The sequence below is a fragment of the Onychostoma macrolepis genome, chromosome 16, assembly GCF_012432095.1.
Source record: "Onychostoma macrolepis isolate SWU-2019 chromosome 16, ASM1243209v1, whole genome shotgun sequence".
Lineage (NCBI taxonomy): Eukaryota > Metazoa > Chordata > Actinopteri > Cypriniformes > Cyprinidae > Onychostoma > Onychostoma macrolepis.
In genome coordinates this window covers 881,316-908,073 of record NC_081170.1, presented here as the reverse complement: position 1 = coordinate 908,073, position 26,758 = coordinate 881,316, and the positions used below count along the sequence as shown (strand labels likewise).

Here is a 26,758-nt window from a genome sequence, read left to right as displayed (position 1 = left end):
GCCATCATGTCTGCATTCGCAAGTCAACATCATGGAAAACCCCGCACACTCCCTCCCAAACTGTCAGAAGAACGATGGAGGAAAGTACCTGAAAGTTGCAGAACCACTCATTCTCTGTAAAGAATGTGCATTTTCCCCAAACCAGTTAGCATTAAAAAAAAACATCACTTCAGATCAACTTTGCACTCTGCCATATCTGCAGACTTATTAAAATATTGTGCAGGAAAGACAGGTCTAATCTGTTATCCAGATAGAGAAGTCATTTGATGTTGCCAAATGCAAAGGCGCCGTGTCCGATTGACTGATGATCTAATCTGCTTGATCAGATCATGGTGATCGCATATTAATGCCAAGTGTAAATGCAGCCACCATGATATTTGCTGCTGTAAATGGGTGTGCCTTCATCTTCATCTTCAATACAAGATATAACAAAAAAGTGGAAACTACTAAACAATCATAATGTCTGCATATATAATGAGGAAGAGGAACCTGCTTTACAGACTCACAGACACAACTGTTTTACTCAAACACAGAACCAGGAAACACGTGTTCAGGGAAAGAGAAACTGAAGTGCAGTGAGCTGTTGAGTGTTTGTGGCTCTGTATTCAAGCAGTAAAATGGCAGAAGCCAGAGTTTTTCAGGATGAGTTCTTGTGTCCAGTGTGTCAGGATCTCCTGAAGGATCCAGTGACCATCCAGTGTGGACACAGTTACTGTAAGAGCTGTATTACAGGCTGCTGGGATCAGGAGGATCAGATGAGAGTCTACAGCTGCCCTCAGTGCAAACAGACCTTCAGTCCAAGACCTGCTTTAGCTAGAAACACCATGCTGGCTGAAGTGGAGGAGAAACTGAAGAAGAGGAAACGTCCTGCTGACTGTGACGCTGGAGCTGGAGATGTCCAGTGTGACGTCTGTACTGGAAGAAAATACAAAGCGTTCAAGTCCTGTCTGATGTGTCTGAACTCTTACTGTCAGAATCACCTTGAACAACATGAGAGTTGGTTTAAAGGAAAGAGACACAATCTGACTGATGCCACTGGACGACTGCAGGAGATGATCTGCCAGAAACATGACAAGCTCCTTGAGGTTTTCTGTCGCACTGACCAGAAATGTATATGTGTGCTGTGTACGATGGATGAACATAAAAACCACGACACTGTCTCAGCTGCAGCACAGAGGACAGAGAAACAGGTATTAAAAACTAGTGATAAATACTCAGTGTAGTGATCCAATAGTCTGTTTATTTTCTATGTAGAGCTGCAGCTTAATTACACAGAAACACTGTCAGTGTGAAGCTCTGTCTATTTCAGTTTCAAGTCAAGTCAAGTCACCTTTATTTATATAGCGCTTTTACAATACAGATTGTGTCAAAGCACTTAACAGTATCAAATTGGAGGATAGAGTGTCAGTAATGTATAATGATAAGATTAAACATTCAATTTTCACTTCATGATACTTACACTTGCAGTGTGAAATGGGCCTTAATATTCATCATAATTAATTTTTCGATGATTGTAACTGATCATCCCTTCTGGAGTTTGAACCTACAGCCATTTGTTATCAGCTCCACTTTTACTGGATTCATCTGTTCACATGATGGTTTTCTGTCAGATTCACTATCATCCGTTTGTCCTGCAGAAGCAGCTGAAGGAGACGCAGAAGACGTTCCAGCAGAGAATCCAGCAGAGAGAGAAAGATCTCCAGCAGCTGAGAGAGGCTGTGGAGTCTCAGAAGGTGAGTCTGGAGAAGAAGAGAAGTTTGTCTCAGTCTCAGTTCAGACTCACTGAAGCCTGAATCACTGTGTGTCCTAACAGCCCTCTGCACAGACAGCAGTGGAGGACAGTGAGAGGATCTTTACTGAGCTCATCCGCTCCATTGAGAGACGCCGCTCTGAGTTGATACGGCTGATCAGAGATCAGGAAAAGCAAGCAGTGAGTCGAGCTGAAGGACGACTGGAGCGACTGGAGCAGGAGATCAATGATCTGAGGAGGAGAGACGCTGAGCTGGAGCAGCTTTCACACACACAGGATCACATCACATTCTTGCAGGTAACAGAGATCTAGAAGAACAAGATCATAGTGACACTGCTGTGACAGGAGACTCACAGAGAAACATTTCATGAGTGTCTTATTATATAATCATCAGTCAGACTCTCATCTGATCATCTTCATTTGAAAGAGACGCCACTTACAAATGGCTCTGAAAATATTTTAGGAACCATTGCTCTGAGCTACAGAGCCCCGCACATGACATGCAGGGAAAAAAAAAAAGAAAAGTAGGCTAAATCGTGTGCACAATTTACTATTTTGTTCCCTCGATTTATAAATTATGCACACGATTTATAAATCAAGGGAACGAATTAGCAAATCGAGTGCACAATTTAGAAAATCGAAGGAACGAATTAGTAAATCGTGCGCACGATTTATTTATTTTTCTTGCATGTCATGTACAGGGCTCCGTACTGAGCTCTTTCTTCTGGAAGATATATTTAGCTGTAACATCACTAGAGCAAACTTCACTTACATCTCAACTTTTTTTTTAACCTAATTTCTCCTTTTGATTCATTACATCATGGTGAAATCAGTAGACTCGATAGTACCGATTCTGAGTAACTTTCATCAAAATTGGATCAGATGATCCTCAAACCTGATCAAATTGATTTTTATTGGCCTGAATTTGACCATTTGTCACAAATATAAAGAGAAGCTATATTATAGCAATGTTTCAGTGTGTAGAAACCCAGCTAGACCTGATTGTGTCTTAAAGGTCTTTGTGAAGATTCAATGTCTCTAACCACTCTAAGGGTGTATTCACACCTGTCTCATTTGGTTTGATTGAATTGAACTCAAGTTTGTTTGCCCCTTTGGTGCGGATCTTTTGGGCAGGTGTGGATACAGCAATCACACTCGGGTGCGGACCAAACAACCGTACCGAGAGCCAGCTGAAGAGGTGGTCTTGGTCCACTTCCAAACAAACTCTGGTACGGTTGAATGGGTGAACCAATGAATGGACAATTTCTGGTTCACTTGCAAAAAGCGCAGTGTGAAAGCGAACTGCACAAAAAAAAGAAAAAATAGAAAAGAAAAGAAAAAAAAGTATTTGGTCCAGACCAAAGCAAATGAATTAGCGGACTGTCCTGGTGTGAATACACTCTAAAGTTATAAATAATGGTCAATCTAAATGTAGCCTTTGAGCTTCTTTTCCTGAGCAAATCTACTCAACCCTACAATGAGACTCCACTGATGTGCTTGAGCTGTTAGATGGACATTTATGTTCTTAACAGATGTTTTATCATCAAAACTATTTCCTAGAAAGTTCACATATAGTGTAAGTGGAAAATACTAGAATCTGTAGCTCTAATGAGATATAATAAATATGAGATGAATGAAGTTGATGCTGTGAAAGTGCCGGATTGAGGTGAGTTACTAAAGATCAGTCAAATCTGATGTTGGTGCAGGTTATTGGGTGAAGTGTGGAGTTGATGAGTTCTGATTTCTGTTTTCTGTAGAGTTTCCAGTCTCTCTCAGCACCTCCTGAAACTACAGAAGTAAGTGACGATCTCTTCATTTCTTTCTTCTCTTCTGATGATCTGAGAGAATCTGTCCATCAGCTGAGAGACAAACTGGAGGATTTCTTCAAAGAGAAGCTCAAGAAGATCTCAGACGGAGGTAAAGTCCTGGAGATTCATCTGCTCTCAGAAACGAGTCCATCATCATCTAATATCATGGAGAACATCATATTAGAAATGTCTGTTCACACTGTTCATGTCTGTTGATTTCCACAGTCACAGTCACCAACACTGTTCCCAGAACTAGGAAGGTCTTCCTACGATGTAAGTCAGTAAGAAAACAAGCAGAAAAACTCACTGAGTGTGTTCATGTTCTTCATGTAGAAGGTGAAAGAAGAGTTTTGTAATTGATGATGTAAATGATGATTTGCACAGGATATCTGGTCATCTGTACTGAGACACTGATGATACACTGAACATGAAGAGTTCAGCTACATGAAAAGATCAAACAGATTCATAATTCCTGATTCTGATGTGTTTTATCTCCATCAGATTCCCATCAGCTCACTCCGGATCAAAACACAGCACATAAACACCTCCGTCTGTCTGAGAACAACAGAGTGATTACTGTCGCTGGCAAAGATCAGTCGTATCCTGATCATCCAGACAGATTTGATTATTGGCGTCAGGTGTTGTGTAGAGAGAGTGTGTGTGGACGCTGTTACTGGGAGCTGGAGTGCAGTGGAGATAGAGGTGTGCGTATATCAGTGTCATATAAGAGCATCAGCAGGAAGGGAGTGGGTAATGAGTGTATGTTTGGACATAATGATCAGTCCTGGAGTTTATGCTGCCCTTCCTCCAGATACGTATTCTGGCACAATAAGATACAGACTGTTCTCCCTGTGAAGTCCATCATCAGGAGAATAGGAGTGTTTGTGGATCACAGTGCAGGAACTCTGTCCTTCTACAGCGTCTCTGACACAATGAGCCTCATCCACACAGTCCAGACCACATTCACTCAGCCACTCTATGCTGGGTTTGGATTTGGAACCGGATCATCTTTGAAACTGAGAAATATTGTTGATGAATCAGAATAGATTGATGAGAGATTCTACATATAATGCTTAGAGCTGCATGATGAATCAGTAACAATGAGATGGTATAGAGTCTTTTCTTTTCTCTTCATGACATTAATGCTGCAGCTAAACTTCTATCAGTGGAAATAACATGTCAGAATATATGTGTAATCCTCATATGTGACCCTGGACCACAAAACCAGTCATAAGGGTCAATTTTTCGAAATTGAGATGTATACATCATCTGAAATTCGAACAAATAAGCTTTCCATTGATGTATGGTTTGTTAAGATCAGACAATATTTGGCTGAAATACAACTATTTGAAAAACTGGAATCTGAGGGTCCAAAAAAAATACAAATATTGAAAAGATCGCCTTTAAAGTTGTCCAAATTAAGTTCTTAGCAATGCATATTACGGTAACACTTTATAATAACTGCAGGCTATGAATCATTAGGTAAGCATTAGTAAATAGTCAGTTCATCCTTTATAAAGCATTGTCCCAACATTAATAGTCATTAGTAAGCAGTTTATAAATACAGCTATAAATGCCTTGTTCTTGATTTATAAGCATATCTATTACAAAGGAGATTTAAAGGCTCAGTTATCTTCCTAACAGAAAAAAAAATAAACACAACACAGAGGGATACAGAACTCAAAAATATTTATTTCAAGATAAAAAAAAAAAAAATGAAACTGTCCAACTGTACACTTTAATTTTTCTTTTTAGTTGTACAGTTGTACAGTTTAATTTTTGCATCTTGAAAAAAATATTTACAGAGATGTCATTGTCTAGCTCAGTTTTACTCATCTACATTTAAATAGTTTATTAATCATTTACTTACACTTTCTAAATGATCTTATGAACCACTGACAACTCCTAAATAACTGGTTTGTAAATAACGTAATAATTTAGAAATGATAAATTGATCATTAATAAAGTATGAAAATACAGTTATTAAACATTACAGATATGCTCAAGAACAAAACATTTATAGCTGTTTTTATAAACTGCTTACTAATGCCTATTAATGTTGTAACAATGCTTTATAAATAATGAATTTACTATTTACTAATGATTAACTAATGATTCATAGTGTGCAGTTATTATAAAGTGTTACCCATATTACTAATCAATAATTAAGTGTTTATATATTTACGGTAGGAAATTTACAAAATATCTTCATGGACCATGATCTTTACTTAATGATTATTAGGATTATGACCTAATTATTTTTGGTATAAAAGAAAAATCAGTAATTTTGACCCATACGATGTATTTTTGGCTATTGCTACAAATATACCCCAGTGACTTAAGACTGGTTTTGTGGTCCAGGGTCACATATAGACAGTAAGATCAGTGTGTGTGTGTGTGTGTGTGTGAGTCCTGAGTGACCATTTGTTTCTATGCTTTTCTCAAACTCTGTTTGTGTTGATTTAGTTTTTAATGTAGTGTCACATCTATCATAATTACCTTTCATTCAGATGATCACAGTCAATAAATTTTTTTCATTATTCACCTTATGGAGCTCTGGACCTTTCCAGTGTTTTATGTTTTTTGTCTTCTGGTGTCACAAGTCACTGTTTTTATCTTCACACATTTAATTATTAACTGTGGAATTTGTTTTTATTTTTAGTTAGTTAATAATAGTACAGATAGTTAATAATTTATTCTATTATAGATCAGTGGTTAAAACCTGTAAATGACATGAAATTAAAATGTTAAAAGTGTGTGTGTGTGTGTGTGTGTGTGTGTACTTGTTTATGCTACATTGTGGGGACCAAATGTCCCTACAAGGATAGTAAAACCTGAATTATTTTTGACATTGTGGGGTCCCCATGAGGGCAGGGTGGCCTGCCTTTCCATGAGGGGGAAAAAAAATAGTAAAAGATGTTTATCTGAATGTGTAACAATGCAAACAGGTTTTCTGTAAGGGGTAGGTTTAGGGTTAGAGTTGGGTTAGGGTACATAAAATATCGTTTGGTCAGTATAAAAGTAATGAAGTCTATGGAAAGTCCCCACAATTCTCAGAAACAAATGTGTGTGTGAAAATATGAGAGAGAGAGAGAGAGAGAAAGAAAGAGAAAGAGAGAAGGAGAATTTGGAAGGCACCTTTATTAATACACAGTATTTTCAATCACAGAAATAACCTTTCAAAAACACAAACCAAAAAATTAAACATTAAAAAAAATTATAAAAGTTCCTTTTTTAAAAAAAAAAGCAATCAACAAATCACCATCTTCATTAACTGTACATAAAACCTCATTTATCCCCCAAACATCTATAAACACTTCTACACACTTTACCAATTTATAATAAGAATGCTCTATCCTAAGACGAGCTGCCACCAGTCTTATAAACCTATTCAATACATTCAAAGAATATTGCCCTAACAATTTGTTTTTCCTAGATTTCCAAATTGCTAATTTTGCTGTACCAGACAAACAATACAATAGAGTCAACATATTTTTCCTACTTGCTGAATATTTTGGACCATAAATTAATACTTAAAAAGAGAAAGCTTCACCAATTCCTGCAAACCATTGGGATAAAAGCATAAAAAGATCATTTAACCGAGAACACTGTACGAATAAATGAAAAACTGTTTCAACTTCTGAACAAAAAGAGCAACCCACCCTTACAGAAGGATTAAGATGCACCACGTGTCTGTTTGTGGCTATGGCCCCATGTACAATCCTCCATTGGAGGTCACCTGTTCGTTTGTCAATTGGTCGTTTATATAGGGACCGCCAACAGCCTCTAGGGGAAGAATTAGTTCCTAAGAACTCAGTCCATTTTAATACTCAAGACATGTCCCAGCTTTATGCATCCAGCAGCAATTAAACGTGAGCGCAGACTCTGGGCAGACATCAGTCTTGATTGTAACAAAGAGTTGAAAAAGACTGGTTCCTCAAATAGCCACAAACCAGCAGGTTCATCTGATGAGCGCGTGATAGTAAACACTTTCCATGCTTCCAGAGTTGACTTATAAATTGATGTAAGATCCACCCGATCGTCATCTTGGAGCTGCAATAGGAACAGATGCTTGTCCAGTCCCATACCTCCTGCCCTCCCGAGGAGAGCAAAGGCAGTTTTGCTCTCTGACCTGGGAACGTCAGAGAGGGAGAGAGAGACCTACTGCTGACTGCGGGCTGCTGGCTGGGGATTGTGCGGGTGTGGAACCCACTATTGCTCAAGAGAGCAGGACTTTATATTGAGTATGCATTGTGTTATATTGAGCGCAGATAGCGCGACTTTTTGTTGAGAAGAAAAGCTAAATAAACCCCCAGTGACAGCCCAGTCGACCTCGTCCTCTTCCTTCCTGCACATTGACTTTGACTTTGTTACAGTCCTTTCCACCACAAATTCCACTCAGTTTCATTTACAACATCACTATGCGTTTCTTGTAGGAAAACAATATTAAACTTCAGTAACACTTCATAATAACTGCACGCTATGAATCATTAGGTAAGCATTAGTAAATAGTCAGTTCATCCTTTATAAAGCATTGTCCCAACATTAATAGTCATTAGTAAGCAGTTTATAAATACAGCTATAAATGCCTTGTTCTTGATTTATAAGCATATCTATTACAAAGGAGATTTAAAGGCTCAGTTATCTTCCTAACAGAAAAAAAAATAAACACAACACAGAGGGATACAGAACTCAAAAATATTTATTTCTAGATGAAAAAAAAAATTAAACTGTCCAACTGTACACTTTACTTTTTATTTTTAGTTGTACAGTTTCCTTTTTGCATCATGAAAAAATATTTCTGTGTTCTGTATCCCTCTGTGTTGTGTTTGTTTAACTTGTCTGTTTGGAAGATAAATGAGCCTTTAAATCTCCTTTGTAAATGCTTTACGAGGTATGAATATTCCTCACTTTAGATGAGCTCACAAAAATAGATGACTGGCAACTACTAAATGTTTTATAACTACCTGACTTAATCATGAATTACAGCAGGAATATGTGTTAATAAAGCATTTATTAACACACTGAGCAACTATTATCATGTGTCTAAATAATAAGATTCATAAATGTACATTTAAATAGTTTATTAATCATTTACTTACACTTTCTAAATGATCTTATGAACCACTGACAACTCCTAAATAACTGGTTTGTAAATAACGTAATAATTTAGAAATTATAAACTGATCATTAATAAAGTATGAAAATACAATTATTAAACATTATAGATATGCTCAAGAACAAAACATTTATAGCTGTATTTATAAACTGCTTACTAATGCCTATTAATGTTGGAATAATGCTTTATAAATGATGAATTGACTATTTACTAATGATTAACTAATGATTCATAGTGTGCAGTTATTATAAAGTGTTACCTAAACTTCTTCTGTTCAACAATTTCATTAACAAGAGCATGCTTAGAGCTGTCCCTCCCACCATTAATGTTTAGAGAACCTATTCTTAAAGTTTCCATACACAGAAAAAGTTCTGAAGTTTCCAAAAAGTTGGAAACAAAGCAAGAGGAAAAAGCAAAGAAAAGACACCATGTGATGCATTGTATATTGTTATATTAAACTTATTTTGATTTTTGGCTTTCTTCTTTTTCCTATCCATTTCTTTACGTTTCTTTATAGTGGTAAGATGCTTTCTCAACCTAAAGTGTTTCTTCTCACTAAGCTAATCAATTCCAACGTTTCTCTGATAAAAAGTAACACACTCAACAAATTTGTCTACATCAGAAAAAAATCTTTTATGTTAACCTGTTTATCATAAGTTTCATCCAGAGAGCTGTTGATTTCTTCTAAGCTATACAATGAGTCTTTGTTAAAGCCGCCTGAAAAATCAGGTCGAACTGAACTGAGTACAGCTCCTTGTGAATTATCATCACAATGAGAATCTTCCTGCAATTCAAGATCATCAGACAACACCGCCTCCATTTCCTCATTAATTACATCATAGCACAATTCTTCTTGACTTGCATATTTTACATCTTCCGACTTTTTATCAGCACTAGTACTAGGAACTGCATCATCAGTTTTAACATCAGACACTATAGTCTTTGCACTAACACCAGGTTCCAAATCTCCATCAGCACAAACATCATTAGAAACTGAGGGAACAAATTCAGTATTTTCAGCAGATACCACAGCATCATCATTAACCCTCTGGGGTCTGAGGGAGTTTTGGGGCCCCGGAGAAGTTTTGACATGCCCTGATATTTGTGCTTTTTAGTTGCTTATAAACATTTTAATGGCTAAAGTCTAAAAACACTGTATTCAGCACAAACTGGGCTACAATAATATGAGAGCAGCATGTACGTACGTGATTGTGTTTTTGAGAAAACAACGTTTATGCATGGTTAGAGAAAAAGAACAATTTTAAAGTAACTGAAATAAGGCCATAAAACACATACAGAACATTTGAAAAAGAAAGGGTTTTGAGAACTGGATCTTGTAACCTAGAATTTTTGCTTCAAAATGATCTGAAAATAATCTTACTCACTCATTCAGATAAAACAATATATTGATTTAAATTTTCTAAGTCACTTTTTGAGTAGAAAGGGTCTATGCGAGAGGGCGTGAACAATCCTGGATAATGCTGTGATTCACAGCTGAGAAGACAAAGACCCACATAATGAGCTGCATAATGAGCCATTGAGTCAGGTATGTGACTGAGAGAGAATTGCTACAAGAAAGAATGTGAGGAAAAAAGAAATGTGTGTGTATATATATATATATATATATATATATATAAAACATAAAATAACTTGAGATTCATTTGCGAGTGCAGTTAAACAGTTTATTAGGAACAAACAAACAAGTAAACAACAGAAGAGTCAAGACATCGTGGGTGCAATATCCAAAATATCCAAAACAGTGGCAGGAAACTGGAACCCAGGAAAACGGGAGACAGCAGGAACTGCATGAAAAAACACAAAACAGATGTGAGCAACACAATGAACAGACAAAGACGAAGCAAACATGGTGACAATATATAGACTACCAGTCAAAATTTTTAAACAGTAAGATTTGTCTTTTTTTAAGAAGTGTCTTCAGCTCACCAAGCCTGCATTTATTTGATCCAAAGTACAGCAAAAACATTACATTATATGTGTTATAATATATAGGCCTACATATTTTTACTATTCAAAATAAATAAAGCACCCCCCCACACACACTAAAATTAATAAATAAATAAATTAGTGAGCATGTTGATAGGCTTCTCAGGAGCAACTATATTATTACATTAGCAATCACCAATATTGCCCACATGATTTTATAATGTAGATGCACACATGCTTATCATGTATACAATACAAAAACAACATTTTATAGTAACTAAATTATTATTGTTAAGCTCATTATAAACATGTTTGAGCAGGTATTTGCAAACAGAGTAGGCTATTTCACAGTAAAGAGTGGTCTAAACTTTCTTAGACATTACTTTTATACCATTGTTTATAGAATATATAACTATCCTCACGTCCTGCAACATTTAAATGCAATGAAAGGTTGCCTATCATATTTCAGAATGTTGCACTCGAATTTCACACATTTTATTCTGGAGTTATAGTTTGGGAAAAGTTCAACTAGTAAATGCGTTCAACAACAACACATTATCTAATGGCAATAAGAAACATTACTTACTCTGTATAAAAGATCTCCTCCGCTGGCTCCGGTCTGCACATTCTGTTTGTGAGGTAAACAAAGCTTTTTCCTCTCAGTGCGTCTTCCGGGGTACATACAAGGCTTTTTCCTCTCAGCGCGTTTCTGAGGTAAATACAAGGCTTATTCCTCACAGCGTGTTCTTCCAAAACTGAAAAGTATCTGAGATGAATGTGTTGCTGCTTTGTTTACGGTGGTGTGGGCGTTTACATGCCACGTGTCTCACGTGGAGATTTGTAATATCAATAGCGCGAGCAGCGCGTGGGTGTGGCCTAATTAGAGATAATGAGACGAGACAGAAAAACTGGACCTGTCCTTGGTTTCATACGGATTACTTTATCACAGAATATTTGTTTTTGGTAAGACTTAATTTAAGAGTAGACATTTCAAGCTTTCTATAGATATATTTCTCATGTCTCTGTGTGAAGTATTTGCTGAGTTACAGTTCATTTTAGTGACACATTTCAAAAAGCAGTTCGCAGAGAGAGTGAAGACTGAGAACGCACCCTTTTTGTTTTCTTTATTCTTCAAAAGCACAAAGTTTAGTTGTTATTATGAGTGTATACAAATAAAAGTAGACCACTTACGATTCGAATGGTGTATTGCTCTTATCTGTACGATCAAAAATGGAAGAGTAATTCAAGCTCTTTTCGGCCTTATCAGGAAAATCTGCCACAAAACGCGTATCCATGTTTGTCGACCCCAGAGGGTTAACAGCACTCACCTCAACAGTTGGAACAATGTCATGTCGAATGGCCTCAGCCAGATCTTCGATGTTATCTGAAGCATCAACCCTTGAGCCTGCCGCGCTCTCTGCACCTGTTCTCTTGTGCGGACAGGCAAGATGCTTGTTTTGAATGTGGAGACATTGGAAACATCGTACACTGCCGGAGGTCGCATACACTATATACGATCCTCCTTCATGTTTCACTCGAAAATTCATGTCCAATGTATTTTCATTAGACTCCAACATCATAAAAACTTGCCTCCTAAAAGACACGTGTCTCAACGAAGGATGTTTACAGCCAAGTTTATCATGCCAATTTGCGCTGTAAAACTTCATCAGATACGAATGGCAGGACATTTGAAATCGTGACTGTAATATGTGTGTTGCCTCACCTGTGAGGGCGCTATCGGTAAAGGTTCTACTGAGAGAGGAGCTGAATAAAGTTCAGTAGTGATGGGAAGTTCGGATCATTTTACTGACTCGGACCTTTGAGTCTCGTTGAGCAAAATGAACAAATCTTTTTTCGAGTCATTTCATTCATTTTATCAAAATATAATTAAAATGTTATGTGCTACTGTTACGAGTAACACATCTACTACTTATGCAAACGTTGATCACACTACAATACAAAACTATAATGGTATAAGAAATAGAAAAAAATTAATTCATTGTTTACCTGGGCCTTTAGTCTATGATTAGCTCTCACCTCTTATCTGACAAGTCTCAGATAAGCCTCATAAACTTAACCTATGCAGTCAGAGCCGGAAAGAGAATTGATTAGTTCATCTCCCGAGTCTTTTGAGTCATTCGTTCTTTTGTCACGTACGTGACAGCATTGGATAGAGAAATTTGTTAATTTACAACCTCCCTTAAACGGCTGTATAGTTATTATTATTATTATTATTATTATTTACTCTTACAGTTACGTGATGCGTTTCTGGTCTCAAATTGAAGCTTTTTATTTCTTACAGTTTATAAATGTGTAAATTTCTGTCATGATGGTTCTTTTCCATAACACTGAATGTGGTAACAAAAGGTAATAAACTAAAGAGTTGGTTATTATTATTATTATTAAGTCGTTTTCCCTCTGAGTGCATAGGTTTAGCTTATGGGGCTGTCACGTTTATGGTCTGTTTGGGTTTTGTTTTCCCTGTGTTCCTGCCTCCTGTTTCAGTTCTTCATTTGTTTCCATGGGTTTTGATTTATTACTCCTCACCTGTTTTAGTTCTTCCCGTGTTTCCTTATTTGTGTAGTTGATTAATTATTCCATTCACCTGTGTTGGTAATTATCTTGTGTATTTAAGTTCCTGTTTGTTTCTTCCTTTCTGTCGGGTCTACTTGTTGAGTTCGTGCATTTGCTCCTGCTTCCATGTTGGATTCTCCCGTTTTCGTAAATAAAGATGGTTTAAGATTACTCGTGCCTCCTGCGCTCTCCCTGCACTGGTGCAGGCTGTTTGGTATTTTCTGTACGACCGCGAAAAGAACTAAAAATACTGTCAGTTTTGATCGTACAGATAAGAATAAGGTATCGTTTGAAACAGCAAAGGGTCTACTTTTATTTCTGCATAGTCATAATAACAACGAAACAATGTGCTTTTCTAAAATAAAAAAAATACAAATAAAAATAAATAAACAGGGTGCGTTCTCTGCCAGCTCTGTCTCTGTCACCTCTCTTCACAGACATGTAAATGAAACAACATGAATCTATGCGAATACTCGCCTCAAATACATGAGAAATATATGTATAGAAAGCTTGAAATGTCTTTTAAATGAAGTAAGTCACGTCCAAAACAAATATTCTGTGATAAAGTAATCCGTATGAAACCAAGGCGATGTCCAGTTTTCCCGTCTCAACTCAATATATCTAATGCGGTCAAGTCCATGCGCCGATCACGCTTTTCAAATTCAAACATCCACTTGAGGCGCTAATGTAACGCCCACATCGCCTCCGCGTAAACAAACAAGTTCATCCTGGTTAACATTATTTTGTTTCTGGAAGAAATATGCGCTGAGAGAAACAACCCAGAATTTACCTCACAGCTCGATGAGTCGCGCAGCTGGATCCATTGAAGAATATCACTCTGATGAGTAGCCTAAGATTACTTGTATCTGTTGTTATTGTGGCACAACTTGTAGGCCTACACATTTGACTAGTTAGACTTTTCCCAAACTATAATTCCTGACTACATGGATGAAATCAAGTGAAACATTTTGAACAACCTGGTCTCACAGAATTCCGTGTAATGACCACAGACACTTAACTCTGAATCTGTGGTGACATCACGGAATCGCCAAAAATTCTGTGACGGGCTCACAGAAGTGATACCAATGTGTTAAGTCAGTGACAGGCATCAGCCGTGGTCCACGCACGGATCCATTACACAGAATTCTGTGAGACCAGGTTGCAAATTATTTATTGGGTAACAACATTGCCATTATTGCATATATGTTGGGGTGTGATTTTTCAATGTAAACTGACACAACAGTTTTATTTATATTACATTACACATTTATGAGCATGTAACCCAACTCCTGCCTGTGTGTGTTACTGTTTAATTCTCAGTGTTCAGATCAGTATCAGTACAAACAATGCTGTTCTTCTGAACCTTCTATTCATCAAAAAAACCTGAAAAAATATTCTCAGCTCTTTTCAACATAATAATAATAATAATAAATGTTTTTTTTTGAGCAGCAAATCAGAATATTAGAATGATTTATGAAGGATCATGTGACTGAAGTAATGATGCTAAAAAGTCAGCTATAAACTGTTTAACTGCACTCACAAGTGAATCTCAAGTTCTTTTGTGTGATAGCTAAATATATTCTTAATAAACTACAAACAAAAAATATACAAATTTATTTTGTCCTCACATTCTTTCTTGTAACTCTTCCCTCTCAGTCACATACCTAACTAAATCACTGTGAATCACTGCATTAATAATGATAGTTCCCCTTCAGGAACTCGAGCTGCGTCGAAAACGCTAGGGGAACGCCTTTCAGCGATATCAAGCTCTGAATCATATGTGTAATCAGTCCAATTGATGGCGAGACGTCAGGTGCGGGTGACGTCATGACCAGGAAGCTTAAAAGCATGTGAGGTGCAGCCGGCTTCAGCTTTCTGTCATTCAGAAAAGCTCTCTGTGTGTGTCAGTCATGATCTGTGTTCTGTGAGTCCTATTTATAGTTGTCTGTCAGTACACCAAGCATCACAGTATGTCAAAAGCCAAGGATAAGGGCAAAAGCAGATCGCGTTATAGACTGTGTTCCTCCCTGCCCATGCTATATCACGAGCGGGGATACACACAGTCTGTGTGTGGTCTGCTTGGGAGTGAAGCACGCAGTGTCGGCTCTCGAGGGAGAGTATGAAGAGCTAGTGGAGGTAGTTACTCGCGCGGTTGCCAAGTTGAACATCGATTGGCCCGCTGAGAAACAGGCTGAATCGCAGAAAAGTAAATTAGATGAACGCTTTCTGCGTGCTAAGCCGCTACCTCCGTGCTGGAGCCTGAAGGCTTCGGTCTTGCCCTTCAAGCTGCTGCGCACAACATCAACGCTGGTGGGCAAAGATTACACGGCAGCGGGTCAGGCTGGCGCGTGTCTGCACACTATGTCAGTGTTGCAGGCGTATCAAGCTGATCTGCTAAAAGAGCTAGACAAAGGCGAGCAAATAAAATCTGAGGATATTGTAGAACTGAGGAGAACCGCTGATTTAGCTCTCCAAGGAGCCAATTGACCTTGTCCGATATGAAGGAGAAAGACAAGGTCTTCCTTATGGACGCCCCGCTTGCGCCTTCTGGTCTGTTCGGCGCAGTCAATTCCGTCGTCGACAGACACCAGGAGGCTCGTAAACAGGCGGCGGCGTTTCACCGGTTTCTCCCTCGCCGTTCCATAGCTCTGGGGGCTGCTGGGCGGGAGCAGCTCCAGCCGTGTACCAGCTCTTCATAGAGAGAGGTTCAGAAGCAGAGCGTCGCCTCTTGTGAGCGAGACCGAGGTCGGTGGCGCTCTAAGTCGGGGGCTTCTAAGGCGAGGCCTGATCTGAGGGTTGTGTTTCAGTCTGGGAAGCCCCCGACGAAGCGGTCCTGACATCCATAAGTCCAGGACTGCTGAGGGCGGCCCCTACTGGGGAAGAGCGGGGTGCACTGCATTACACGGTGTCCGTCTGTCCTTAGCGCCCTCTGAAGATCGTTCTGCCAACCCTGCCAATGTTCCAGGGCGCAGCGGTCTCCAGCGAGTGTCTCTCTCAGTATTTCCCACCCGGAAACGTAGCGGAGCTGAGAGCCTCGCGACCCCTTCGGGGGTCTCTCGAGCATCTAGTTCGGCCGTCTCCTGCCGGTCCTCTGCTTCAGGGCACCGAGCTAGTAGCTCCAAGTACACCAGAGGCCAGTCTCGAGAGACTGGTTCCCTTAGTAGATTATTTAGCAGCGTGGAAACTATTGCCAAATGTGTCTCATTGGGTCCTGCAGACTGTAGAGAGAGGTTATCGCATTCAGTTCGGCGCTCCGCCGCTGCCTTTCAAAGGGGTTTTTCTCATGTTAGTGGGCCCCGAGCAGGCTCTGGTATTAGAACAAGAAGTGAACACTCTCTTGAGGAAGGAGGCCATCGAGGTGGTCCCTCCTCTCGACTGGGAGTCCGGGTTCTACAGCCGGTACTTCATTGTTCCAAAGAAGGATGGGGGGTTGCGTCCGATTTTAGATCTGCAGCTATTGAACCGCTCAGTCATGCGTCTGAAGTTCAAAATGCTCACTGTCAAACAGGTCGTGTCTCAGATCAGGTCCGAGGACTGGTTTGTCACGATAGATCTAAAAGACGCATACTTTCATATCCATCCACTCTCACCCCGTACTTTCACGAAGTGTGTGGATGCTGCTCTGGCTCCTCTGCGACTCCAGGGCATCTGCATACTCAGTTACATCGATGATTGGTTGATTTTAGCTCAGACAGAGCAGATGGCGGTTCGACATCGAGATGTCGTTCTCGCTCACATGAAAGAGTTGGGGTTGAGACTAAACGCCAAGAAAAGTGTGCTTTCTCCATCACAGAGGACCACATATCTGGGCGTGGTGTGGGATTCGACCACGATGCAGGCACGTCTGTCTCCTGCTCGAATCGATTCGATCCTCACTGCAGTCACGAGAGTCAGAGAAGGTCTGTCACTCACTGCCAAGCAGTTTCAGAAGCTACTGGGTCTGATGGAAGCAGCATCCAACGTGATACCTTTTGGCCTGCTGTACATGAGACCCCTACAGTGGTGGCTCAAGACCAAGGGGTTCTCCCCGAGGGGAAACCCGCTTCTCATGATCAAGGTCACGCGGCGATGCCTACGTGCCTTGGACATGTGGAGGAAACCTTGGTTCTTGTCTCAGGGCCCGGTGCTGGGAGCCCCTTGTCGCCGCGTAACGCTAGCGACAGATGCGTCCCTCACCGGTTGGGGAGCAGTCATGAGTGGCCACCCTGCCTGCGGTCTGTGGAGTGGTCGCCATCTCATGTGGCACATCAACTTCCTGGAGATGCTGGCCGTGTTTTGAGCACTCAAACACTTTCTTCCAGACCTAAGAGATCGCCATGTGTTGGTGCGCACCGACAACACAGTCTTTTACATAAACCACCAGGGAGGTCTGCGTTCGCGCCCCTTATACAAGCTGGCACACCGGATCCTTGTGTGGTCCCAGAACAAGCTTCTCTCGCTAAGAGCAGTTCATATTCCTGGGCATCTCAATATGGGAGCAGACATCCTGTCGAGGCAGGGGCCGAGGCCCGGGGAATGGATGCTTCACCCAGAGGTGGTGAAGCAGATATGGAGAGTTTTTGGCCAGGCTCAGGTGGATTTGTTTGCGACTTGTCAGACATCGCACTGTCCCCTCTGGTTCTCTCTGACTCGTCCAGCTCCATTGGGGCTGGATGCTATGGTACAGACTTGGCCTAGGCTTCGTCTGTACGCTTTTCCCCCGATCGCTCTGCTCCCAGGAGTTCTAGAGAGAGTGCGCTGGGACGGGGTCCGTCTATTGCTAATAGCCCCGTTCTGGCCGGGCCGAGTGTGGTTCTCGGACCTGGTTTCTCTCCTCGACAGCTCTCCATGGGAGATTCCTGTCAGGAGAGATCTCCTCTCACAGGCGGAGGGCATGATACTTCACCCCCGCCCGGAGTTGTGGAAGCTGTGGGTGTGACCCCTGAGGGGGCACAACTCATAGCCTCTGGTCTCTCAACCGAGGTTGTTGAGACCATCCTCCAATCTAGAGCACCCTCAACAAGGAAACTGTACGCCTTGAAGTGGAGACTCTTCACTTCATGGTGCGGAGAACGCCAGCTTGACCCAGTTAACTGCCCGATTGGTACAGTGCTGGAGTTCTTGCAGGCTCGTTTCTCTGCCGGGTTAACCCACTCCACCCTGAAGGTTTACATGGCGGCTATAGCGGCCTACCACGCCCCTCTTGGTGGGCAGTCAGTGGGCAAGGACCCCCCGGTTACACGTTTCCTCCACGGTGTGATGAGGCTGAGGCCTCAGGTACGATCTTGTGTCCCTCCCTGGGACCTCGCTGTGGTGCTAGATGCTCTCTGTAGGCCTCCCTTTGAGCCTGTTGAGGAGATATCAGACCGTCTTCTTACGTTAAAGACTGTATTTCTCTTAGCGATATCTTCTCTAAAGAGAGAAATTGCAACAAAATTAAAATAGAAATATAAACTTTTGAACTGTGGGTTTCGTCTGGTCAGAGGAGAACTGGCCCCCCGACTGAGCCTGGTTTCTCCCAAGGTTTTTTTTTCTCCATTCTGTCACAGAGGGAGTTTTGGTTCCTTGCCGCTGTCGCCTCTGGCTTGCTCAGTTGGGGACACTTAATTTCTAGCGATTATCGCCGATTTGATTGCACAGATACTATTTAAACTAAACTGAGCTAGACAATGACATCTCTGAATTCAATAATGAAATGCCTTTAACTCAAAATTGAGTGTTTAATCTTATCATTATACATTACTGACACTCTATCCTCCAATTTGATACTGTTAAGTGCTTTGACACAATCTGTATTGTAAAAGCGCTATATAAATAAAGGTGACTTGACTTGACTTAAAGAGAGTTGGAGATCTGCAGGCCCTTTCTGTGGCCCCTTCCTATCTCGACTTTGCGCCCGATCTGGACAAAGTTTTTCTGTACCCTCGTGCGGGGTATGTCCCTAAGGTCCCTCTTCTACACCACGCCCTGTCGTACTTCAGGCTTTTGTCCTCCTCCTTCAGGAGCCCGACCAGCAGAGGCTTAACTGTATGTGTCCAGTACGAGCACTGGACACATATGTCCACAGAGCTGCCCTGTGGAGAAAGGCGGACCAACTGCTTGTTTGTTTTGGTCCCCCTAAGAGAGGTCATCCTGCTTCCAAGCAGACCCTCAGCCGGTGGATAGTTGATGCCATTACTGTTGCCTATGAGTCCTCTGATCTCCCCTCACCTTTGGGGGTCAAGGCTCACTCAACGAGAAGTGTGGCGGCCTCTAAGGCCTTTCTGGTAGGTGTGCCTATGCAGGACATCTGCAACGCTGCGGGATGGTCTACGCCCCTCACCTTCGTCAGGTTCTATGACCTAGATTTGCAAGCCACTCCAGGCTCCTCTGTTCTCTTGCCATAGCTGTGCTCTTCCACACTAGGCAGGGATTTGCAAGTCTGGTGGCGTGGACATCTCGTTCCCCTAGTGTTTTCGACGCAGCTCGAGTTCCTGAAGGGGAACGTCCCAGGTTACGTATGTAACCATGGTTCCCCGAGGGAACGAGACGCTGCGTCATAGGGCCATACCTCCGGCATCCCTACTAGAGCTATGCTTCATTCCTAGAAGCTGAAGGTGGCTGCACCTCACATGATTTTAAGCTTCCTGGTCATGACGTCACCCGCACCTGACGTCTCGCCATCAATTGGACTGACTGGCGTTCCCCTAGCGTTTTCGACGCAGCGTCTCGTTCCTCGGGGAACCATGGTTACATCGTAACCTGGGACATTTTCACTAACCACGCATAAACGTTGCTTTCTCAAAAACACAATCATGTACATAAATGCTGCTAACATATTATTGTAGCCCAGTTTGTGCTGTTTACAGTGTTATTAGACTTTAGCCATTTATATGTTTATAAACAACTGAAAAAAGCACAAATGTCAGGGCATGTCAAAACTTCTCCAGGCCCCCAAAACACCCTTAGACCCCAGAGGGTTAAGCAGAAGCATTTTGAATGAGTTAAACCTGTATCCTGTTTCGTAAGTAACATTGAGAATATCACTATATATTGCTGCAACACCGCCGCCACGACCAATCTGACGGGGCTCATGCTTATAACAGTAGCTTGGTGGAGTAGACTCATTTAGACCAATATAGTCATTTGATTTGAGCCAGGTTTCAGTCAAACAGTGTACATCAAAACTATTATCTGAGATCATTTCATTTACAATAACTGCTTTGGGTGCTAGTGATCTAATATTTAGGAGCCCAAGCTTTAAAAATAGTTTTTGTTCATTTGTTTTGCATTTTTCCTGTTTAATCACGATCAAATTTTTACTAGATCCTGCATTAAACTTATATTTTGACCTCACTATTCGAGACACAATGATCCTTGTCACGGGCAATGTGCTGCTGTCTCGATCAGGCTCTCTTCAGTGTCTCCGTCTGCCGCAGCTTGATGTCAATCACCCCCCACGTGAAGCATGACTGCTCCGATGCTCTCATCGCCCTTCAGGATCGCCGGTATCTGCGCAGAAACATCGAGGACACATGCACCAGTGAAACAGTGAGTGTGCACTTTACCTTCAGCTAACGTAGCATGGACGTGCCGAACGATGGAGTCTCCGATGATCACAGTGTCTCGCGAAGGGAAGCGAAACGGTTCCGAGTGGAGATCTCGAAGACCAGAGGCTGCGGTGGGGGAGAAGTCCTCAACCGGGGCTTGAAGACGCGATTCGGCTGCTGGTGCACCCAAGGTCCGTGGTGTCCCAGCGCCAGAGTGAAGGAGACCTGGGAAGATCGCATCCTGGGTGCACTGGGCCTGTGCAGGCAGTAACACAGGCAATAGAGGTGGTGGGAGTATCATTACTAATGTCGCACCGCACTAATATCGAACTTGTGAGTGTTAGCCTGGGATGTTTCCAACGGGGCTCTCTGCTCACGCAGCTGGGCCTGCTTCTCTAGCAGATCATGGATCTGCTTCTCCAGCAGATCATGGATCTGCTTCTCCACGACCTCCAGCTCGAGCTGCACTCCTGCAATCAAAGCCAGACACGCAAGTAAAAGCAAGTAACAGTAAGTAAAACAATGGTAATGTGTGTGAATAGACTGTTAGCAATGTAAGCAAGATTAATGGCAACTGCTCTGGCGAAGCTAATGGGCTAAAAGCTAGCAGCAGATTCGGAAAATCAAAATAAAACTAGTGATAGCAAGGCGCACAGATTCTTTTTGTTGTAGAAACGATAGGGGATATGTTCACACATTATAGAAACCAGCCATCATGTCTGCATTCGCAAGTCAACAGCATGGAAAACCCTGCACCCTCTCTCCCAAACTGTCAGTAGAACGATGGAGGAAAGTGCCTGAAATTTGCAGAACCACTCATTCTCTGTAATGAATGTGCATTTACCCCACCCCAAAATCATATCTGCAGACTTATTAAAATATTGTGCAGGAAAGACAGATCCAATCTGTTATCCAGATAGAGAAGTCATTTGATGTTGCCAAATGTAAAGGCACCGTGTCCGATTGACTGATGATCTAATCTGCTTGATCAGATCATGGTGATCGCATATTAATGCCAAGTGTAAATGCAGCCACCATGATATTTGCTGCTGTAAATGGGTGTGCCTTCATCTTGAGTTTATTTTTTATTAAAAATGGTTCATTTTCCACCATTTCCTTTTATAATACAAGATATAACAAAAAAGTGGAAACTACTAAATAAACATAATGTCTGTATATATAATTAGGAAGAGGAACCTACTTTACAGACTCACAGTCTAAATAGTCTGTTTATTTTCTGTGTAGAGCTGCAGCTTAATTACACAGAAACACTGTCAGTGTGAAGCTCTGTCTATTTCAGTTTCACTTTCATGATACTTACGCTTGCAGTGTGAAATTGGCCTTAATATTAGTCATAATTCATTTCTCGATGATTGTAACCGATCATCCCTTTTGGGGTTTGAACCTACAGCCATTTGTTATGAGCTCCACTTTTACTGGATTCATCTGTTCACATGATAGTTTTCTGTGAGATTCATTATCATCCATTTGTCCTGCAGAATCAGCTGAAGGAGACGCAGAAGACGTTCCAGCAGAGAATCCAGCAGAGAGAGAAAGATCTTCAGCAGCTGAGAGAGGCTGTGGAGTCTCATAAGGTGAGTCTGGAGAAGAAGATAAGTTTGTCTCAGTCTCAGTTCAGACTCACTGAAGCCTGAATCACTGTGTGTCCTAACAGCCCTCTGCACAGACAGCAGTGGAGGACAGTGAGAGGATCTTTACTGAGCTCATCCGCTCCATTGAGAGAAGCCGCTCTGAGCTGATAAGGCTGATCAGAGATCAGGAAAAGCAAGCAGTGAGTCGAGCTGAAGGACGACTGGAGCGACTGGAGCAGGAGATCAATGATCTGAGGAGGAGAGACGCTGAGCTGGAGCAGCTTTCACACACACAGGATCACATCACATTCCTGCAGGTAACACAGATCTGGAAGATCAGGATCATAGTGGACTTGAGCAGATCCTGCTGTGACACGAGACTCACAGAGAAACATTTCATGAGTGTCTTATTATATAATCATCAGTCAGACTCTCATCTTATCATCTTCTTTTGAAAGAGACTCTGGAAATCTCTTCGGAATCATTTCTCTGAGCTCTTTCTTCTGGAAGATATATTTAGCTGTCAAACACTACTAGAGCAAACTTCACTTACATGTCAACTATTTTACCTAATTTCTCCTTTTGATTCATTACATCATGGTGAAATCAGTAGACTCGATAGTACCGATTCTGAATAACGTTCATCAAAATTGGATCAGATGATCCTCAAACCTGATCAAATTGATTTTTATTGGCCTGAATTTTACCATGAAGGCCCCAAACCTAAAGAGAAGCTGTATATTAGCAATGTTTATATATTTACATATTAAAATCCAGCAGAGTTTTATAATGTTTATATATTAGCAATGTTTCAGTGTGTAGAAACCCAGCCAAACCTGATTGTGTCTTAAGGGTCTTTGTGAAGATTCAATGTCTCTAACCACTCTAATTGTGTGTTCACACCTGTCTTGTTTGGTTTGATTGAATCGAACTCAAGTTTGAGTCCCTAATCCTACCCAATACCTAAACTTAACAACTACCTTACTAACTATTAATAAGCTGCAAATTAGGACTTTGTTGAGGAAAAAGTCGTAGTTAATAGTGAATTAGTGTTCCCTATTCTAAAGTGTTACCCAAGTTTGTTTCCCCCTTTGGTGCGGATCTTTTGGGCAGGTGTGAATACAGCAATCACACTTGGGTGCGGACCAAACAACCGCACCTAGAGCCAGCTGAAGAGGTGGTCTCGGTCCGCTTCCAAACGAACTCTGGTACGGTTGAATGGATGAACCAATGAATGGATGACCTTAGCACATGTGTTGTTTTGTTTACAATTTCTGGTTTACTTGCAAAAAGGGCAGTGTGAAAGTGAACTGCACCAAAAAAAAATAATAATAATTGTATTTGGTCCAGACCAAAGCAAGTGAATTAGCGGACTTTCCTGGTGTGAATACACTCTAAAGTTATAAATAATGGTCAATCTAAATGTAGCCTTTGAGCTTTTTTTCCTGAGCAAATCTACTCAACCCTACAATGAGATTCTGAAAATCTATGTTCTTAACAGATGTTTTATCATCAGAACTATTTCCTAGAAAGTTCACATATAGTGTAAGTGACAAATATTAGAATCTGTTGTATAATGAATACGAGAAGGATTAAGTTGATGCTGTGAAAGTTCTGGATTGAGGTGAGTTACTAAAGATCAGTCAAGTCAACAAGAGCCGCACAAATCTGATGTTGGAGCAGGTTATTGGGTGAAGTGTGGAGCTGATGAGCTTTGATTTCTGATTTCTGTAGAGTTTCCAGTCTCTCTCAGCAACTCCTGAATCTACAGACGTAAATGATGATCCCTTCAGTTCTCTCTTCTCTTTTGATGACCTGAGAGAATTTGTCCATCAGCTGAGAGACAAACTGGAGGATTTCTGCAAAGAGGAGCTCAAGAAGATCTGACAGAGGTAAAGTCCTGCAGATTCATCTGCTCTCAGAAACCAGTCCATCATCATCTCATATCATTAGAAATGTCTTAGGAATGGATGCAGGATCATGAGAATCACACTGTTCATGTCTGTTGATTTCCACAGTCACGGTCACCAACATTGTTCCCAGGATCAGGAACGACCTCCTACAATGCAAGTCAGTTAGAAAACAAGCAGAAAAACGCAGAGTGTGTTCATGTTCTTTTTGTAGAAGGTGAAAGAGGAGTTTTATAATTGATGATGTAAATGATGATTTGCACAGATATCTGTTCATCTGTACTGAGACACTGATGATACACTGAACATGAAGAGTTCAGCTACATGAAACGATCAAACAGATTCATAATTCCTGATTCTGATGTGTTTTATCTCCATCAGATTCCCATCAGCTCACTCTGGATCTGAAAACAGCACATAAACGTCTCCGTCTGTCTGAGAACAACAGAGTGATTACTGTCGCTGGCACAGATCAGTCGTATCCTGATCATCCAGACAGATTTGATGCGTATCGTCAGGTGTTGTGTAGAGAGAGTGTATGTGGACGCTGTTACTGGGAGCTGGAGTGGAGTGGAAATATGTTTGGTGGGGTGCGTCTATCAGTGTCATATAAGAGCATCAGCAGGAAGGGAGGTGTTGAGTGTTTGTTTGGATATAATGATCAGTCCTGGAGTTTGTCCTGCTTTCCCTCCAGATACGAATTCTGGCACAGTAAGATACAGACTGCTCTCCCTGTAGAGTCCATCAGCAGTAGAATAGGAGTGTTTGTGGATCACAGTGCAGGAACTCTGTCCTTCTACAGCGTCTCTGACACAATGAGCCTCATCCACACAGTCCAGACCACATTCACTCAGCCGCTCTATCCTGGGTTTGGTTTTGGGTCCGCCTCATCTGTGAAACTGAGAAATATTGTTGATGAATCAGAATAGATTGGTCCATTAATTAGGCATATAAGTAGCTAGGCGAATGCCTACTTTACTTTAACACGGTGTCTACGCCAGATGCGAGCGGCACAACATGACAAGTCAATAGACCCGTTACGATAGGTAAAGCTGTCCGCAATGTATGCAGTGCGATACGGCCAGTGCAACAAAACTTCTGCTACTGCTGCTATTGATAATATTCACTAACATTTCAATACTGAGTGATATTCACAATGTTGTAGTAGGAATTTACTGTGCGAGCTGTTGCGGTTGTAATATTTAATCAGAATTTGCAAAGCATAAACTACTGCTGCTGCTGTAAGCCCTGTTTAATAAGCGAAGTAATAAATGCCTGTTGCACTTAAAAGAGTTAATTGTCACGGATCAGCCAGGCTCCTCCACCAATCCCATGCCAAGATCACATTCACCTGAATACTAATCACACCACCTGCACCTCATTATCACTCAGCCCAAGCCACACTACTTAAGCACACACCTCACTCTAGTCAGCGTCCGATCTCGTACATACGAAGTGGACTCGCTCCTTACCTGTTGGATATACTTACCTCGCCACTCTTAACTCCTCGTTCTGGATCGTCTGTGTTCCCTGGTGTCTCCATTCGTCTGTCCTTGTCCGTCCTCCCTGCCTGGAATCCACCATCCCTCAAGGTGTGTGCGCCTCCCGTCTGCCACGAGCTCCTGGCATCCTCACATCGGCAAGATATCCTTCATCAATCGTTATCATCAGACAGTATCAATATTCATCCCTCTACATTATTCACCCGTTTACTCATCTCAATAAACCTGTGTCATTTACTATCCTCTGTGTCTGGTCTACATTACGTAACAGAAGATCGGACCTACTACAGTTTCTCAAGATGAGTAGGGCGGACCCCTTCCAGGAGCTCGTGGACAATCTTCGCCGTGTTCTCACCGTTACTCATCCACCACCATCACCCGTCACGATAGCAACCGCCATTACCACTTCATCTCCGCCTGTAACCGCCAGTCCCATGGCCACACCAGCGCCGTTCTCAGGCATGGCGGAGGAGTGCAACGGTTTCCTACTTCAATGCTCGCTATACATAGAGAACCAGTCTCACCTTTACCCCACGGAAATTTCAAAAATTTCATTTCTGATTTCCCTTCTACAGGGCAAAGCCCTGCAATGGGCGGAGACCATTTGGGCGCAAGCCAGCAATGTTACCCAATCTTTCAATAACTTTGTATCTCATTTCAGAGAAGTGTTTGGACAACCACAAGGAGATCCCACCGCCAGCGATCAACTCTACTGCCTCCGACAGGGATCTCAGCCCATAAAGGAATACGCCCTACGTTTCGCCGCGCCGCGGCGAGCGGTTGGAACGAACGCTCATTAATCACCGCCTATCGTCAAGGGTTGGAACCGAAACTTCGCCTGCAGCTGGCGAGCTATGACGACAGTTTCGGCTTGGAGAAAATGATCCAACACTCTATTCGATGCTCATCTCGCATGCAGGCCTGCATGGAGGATCTCACATACAAAAAGGGACAAAAAGGAACCGTTGCACTCCCTCCTCTCGCCACCCAGACAATCAGTTTCCTCCAGAACCAGAATCAGAACCCATGCAAACAGACAACATGCGGCTGA

General features: G+C 41.6%; 1 protein-coding gene across 1 annotated transcript; it reads left to right on the top strand.

Annotated features, from left to right (window-relative positions):
• Window positions 1–595: 595 nt before the first annotated feature.
• Window positions 596–25,427, top strand: LOC131521323 (tripartite motif-containing protein 16-like). Its single transcript, XM_058745930.1, has 6 exons — window positions 596–1,190; window positions 1,638–1,733; window positions 1,814–2,047; window positions 3,508–3,667; window positions 3,784–3,831; window positions 24,587–25,427. Exons 1-6 carry the CDS (start codon window positions 618–620, stop codon window positions 25,132–25,134), a joined length of 1,659 nt encoding a protein of 552 aa, XP_058601913.1. The 5' UTR covers window positions 596–617; the 3' UTR covers window positions 25,135–25,427.
• Window positions 25,428–26,758: the final 1,331 nt, after the last annotated feature.

What these genes read in the sequence shown, in the direction of transcription:
- LOC131521323 (XM_058745930.1), top strand. Translation starts at nt 618, where the DNA reads ATGGCAGAAGCCAGAGTTTTTCAGGATGAGTTCTTGTGTCCAGTGTGT. An exon ending in CAAGAAGATCTCAGACGGAG is followed by an intron (nt 3,668 to 3,783) that starts GTAAAGTCCTGG and finishes TGATTTCCACAG; the next exon opens with TCACAGTCACCAACACTGTT. An exon ending in TAGGAAGGTCTTCCTACGAT is followed by an intron (nt 3,832 to 24,586) that starts GTAAGTCAGTAA and finishes TATCTCCATCAG; the next exon opens with ATTCCCATCAGCTCACTCTG.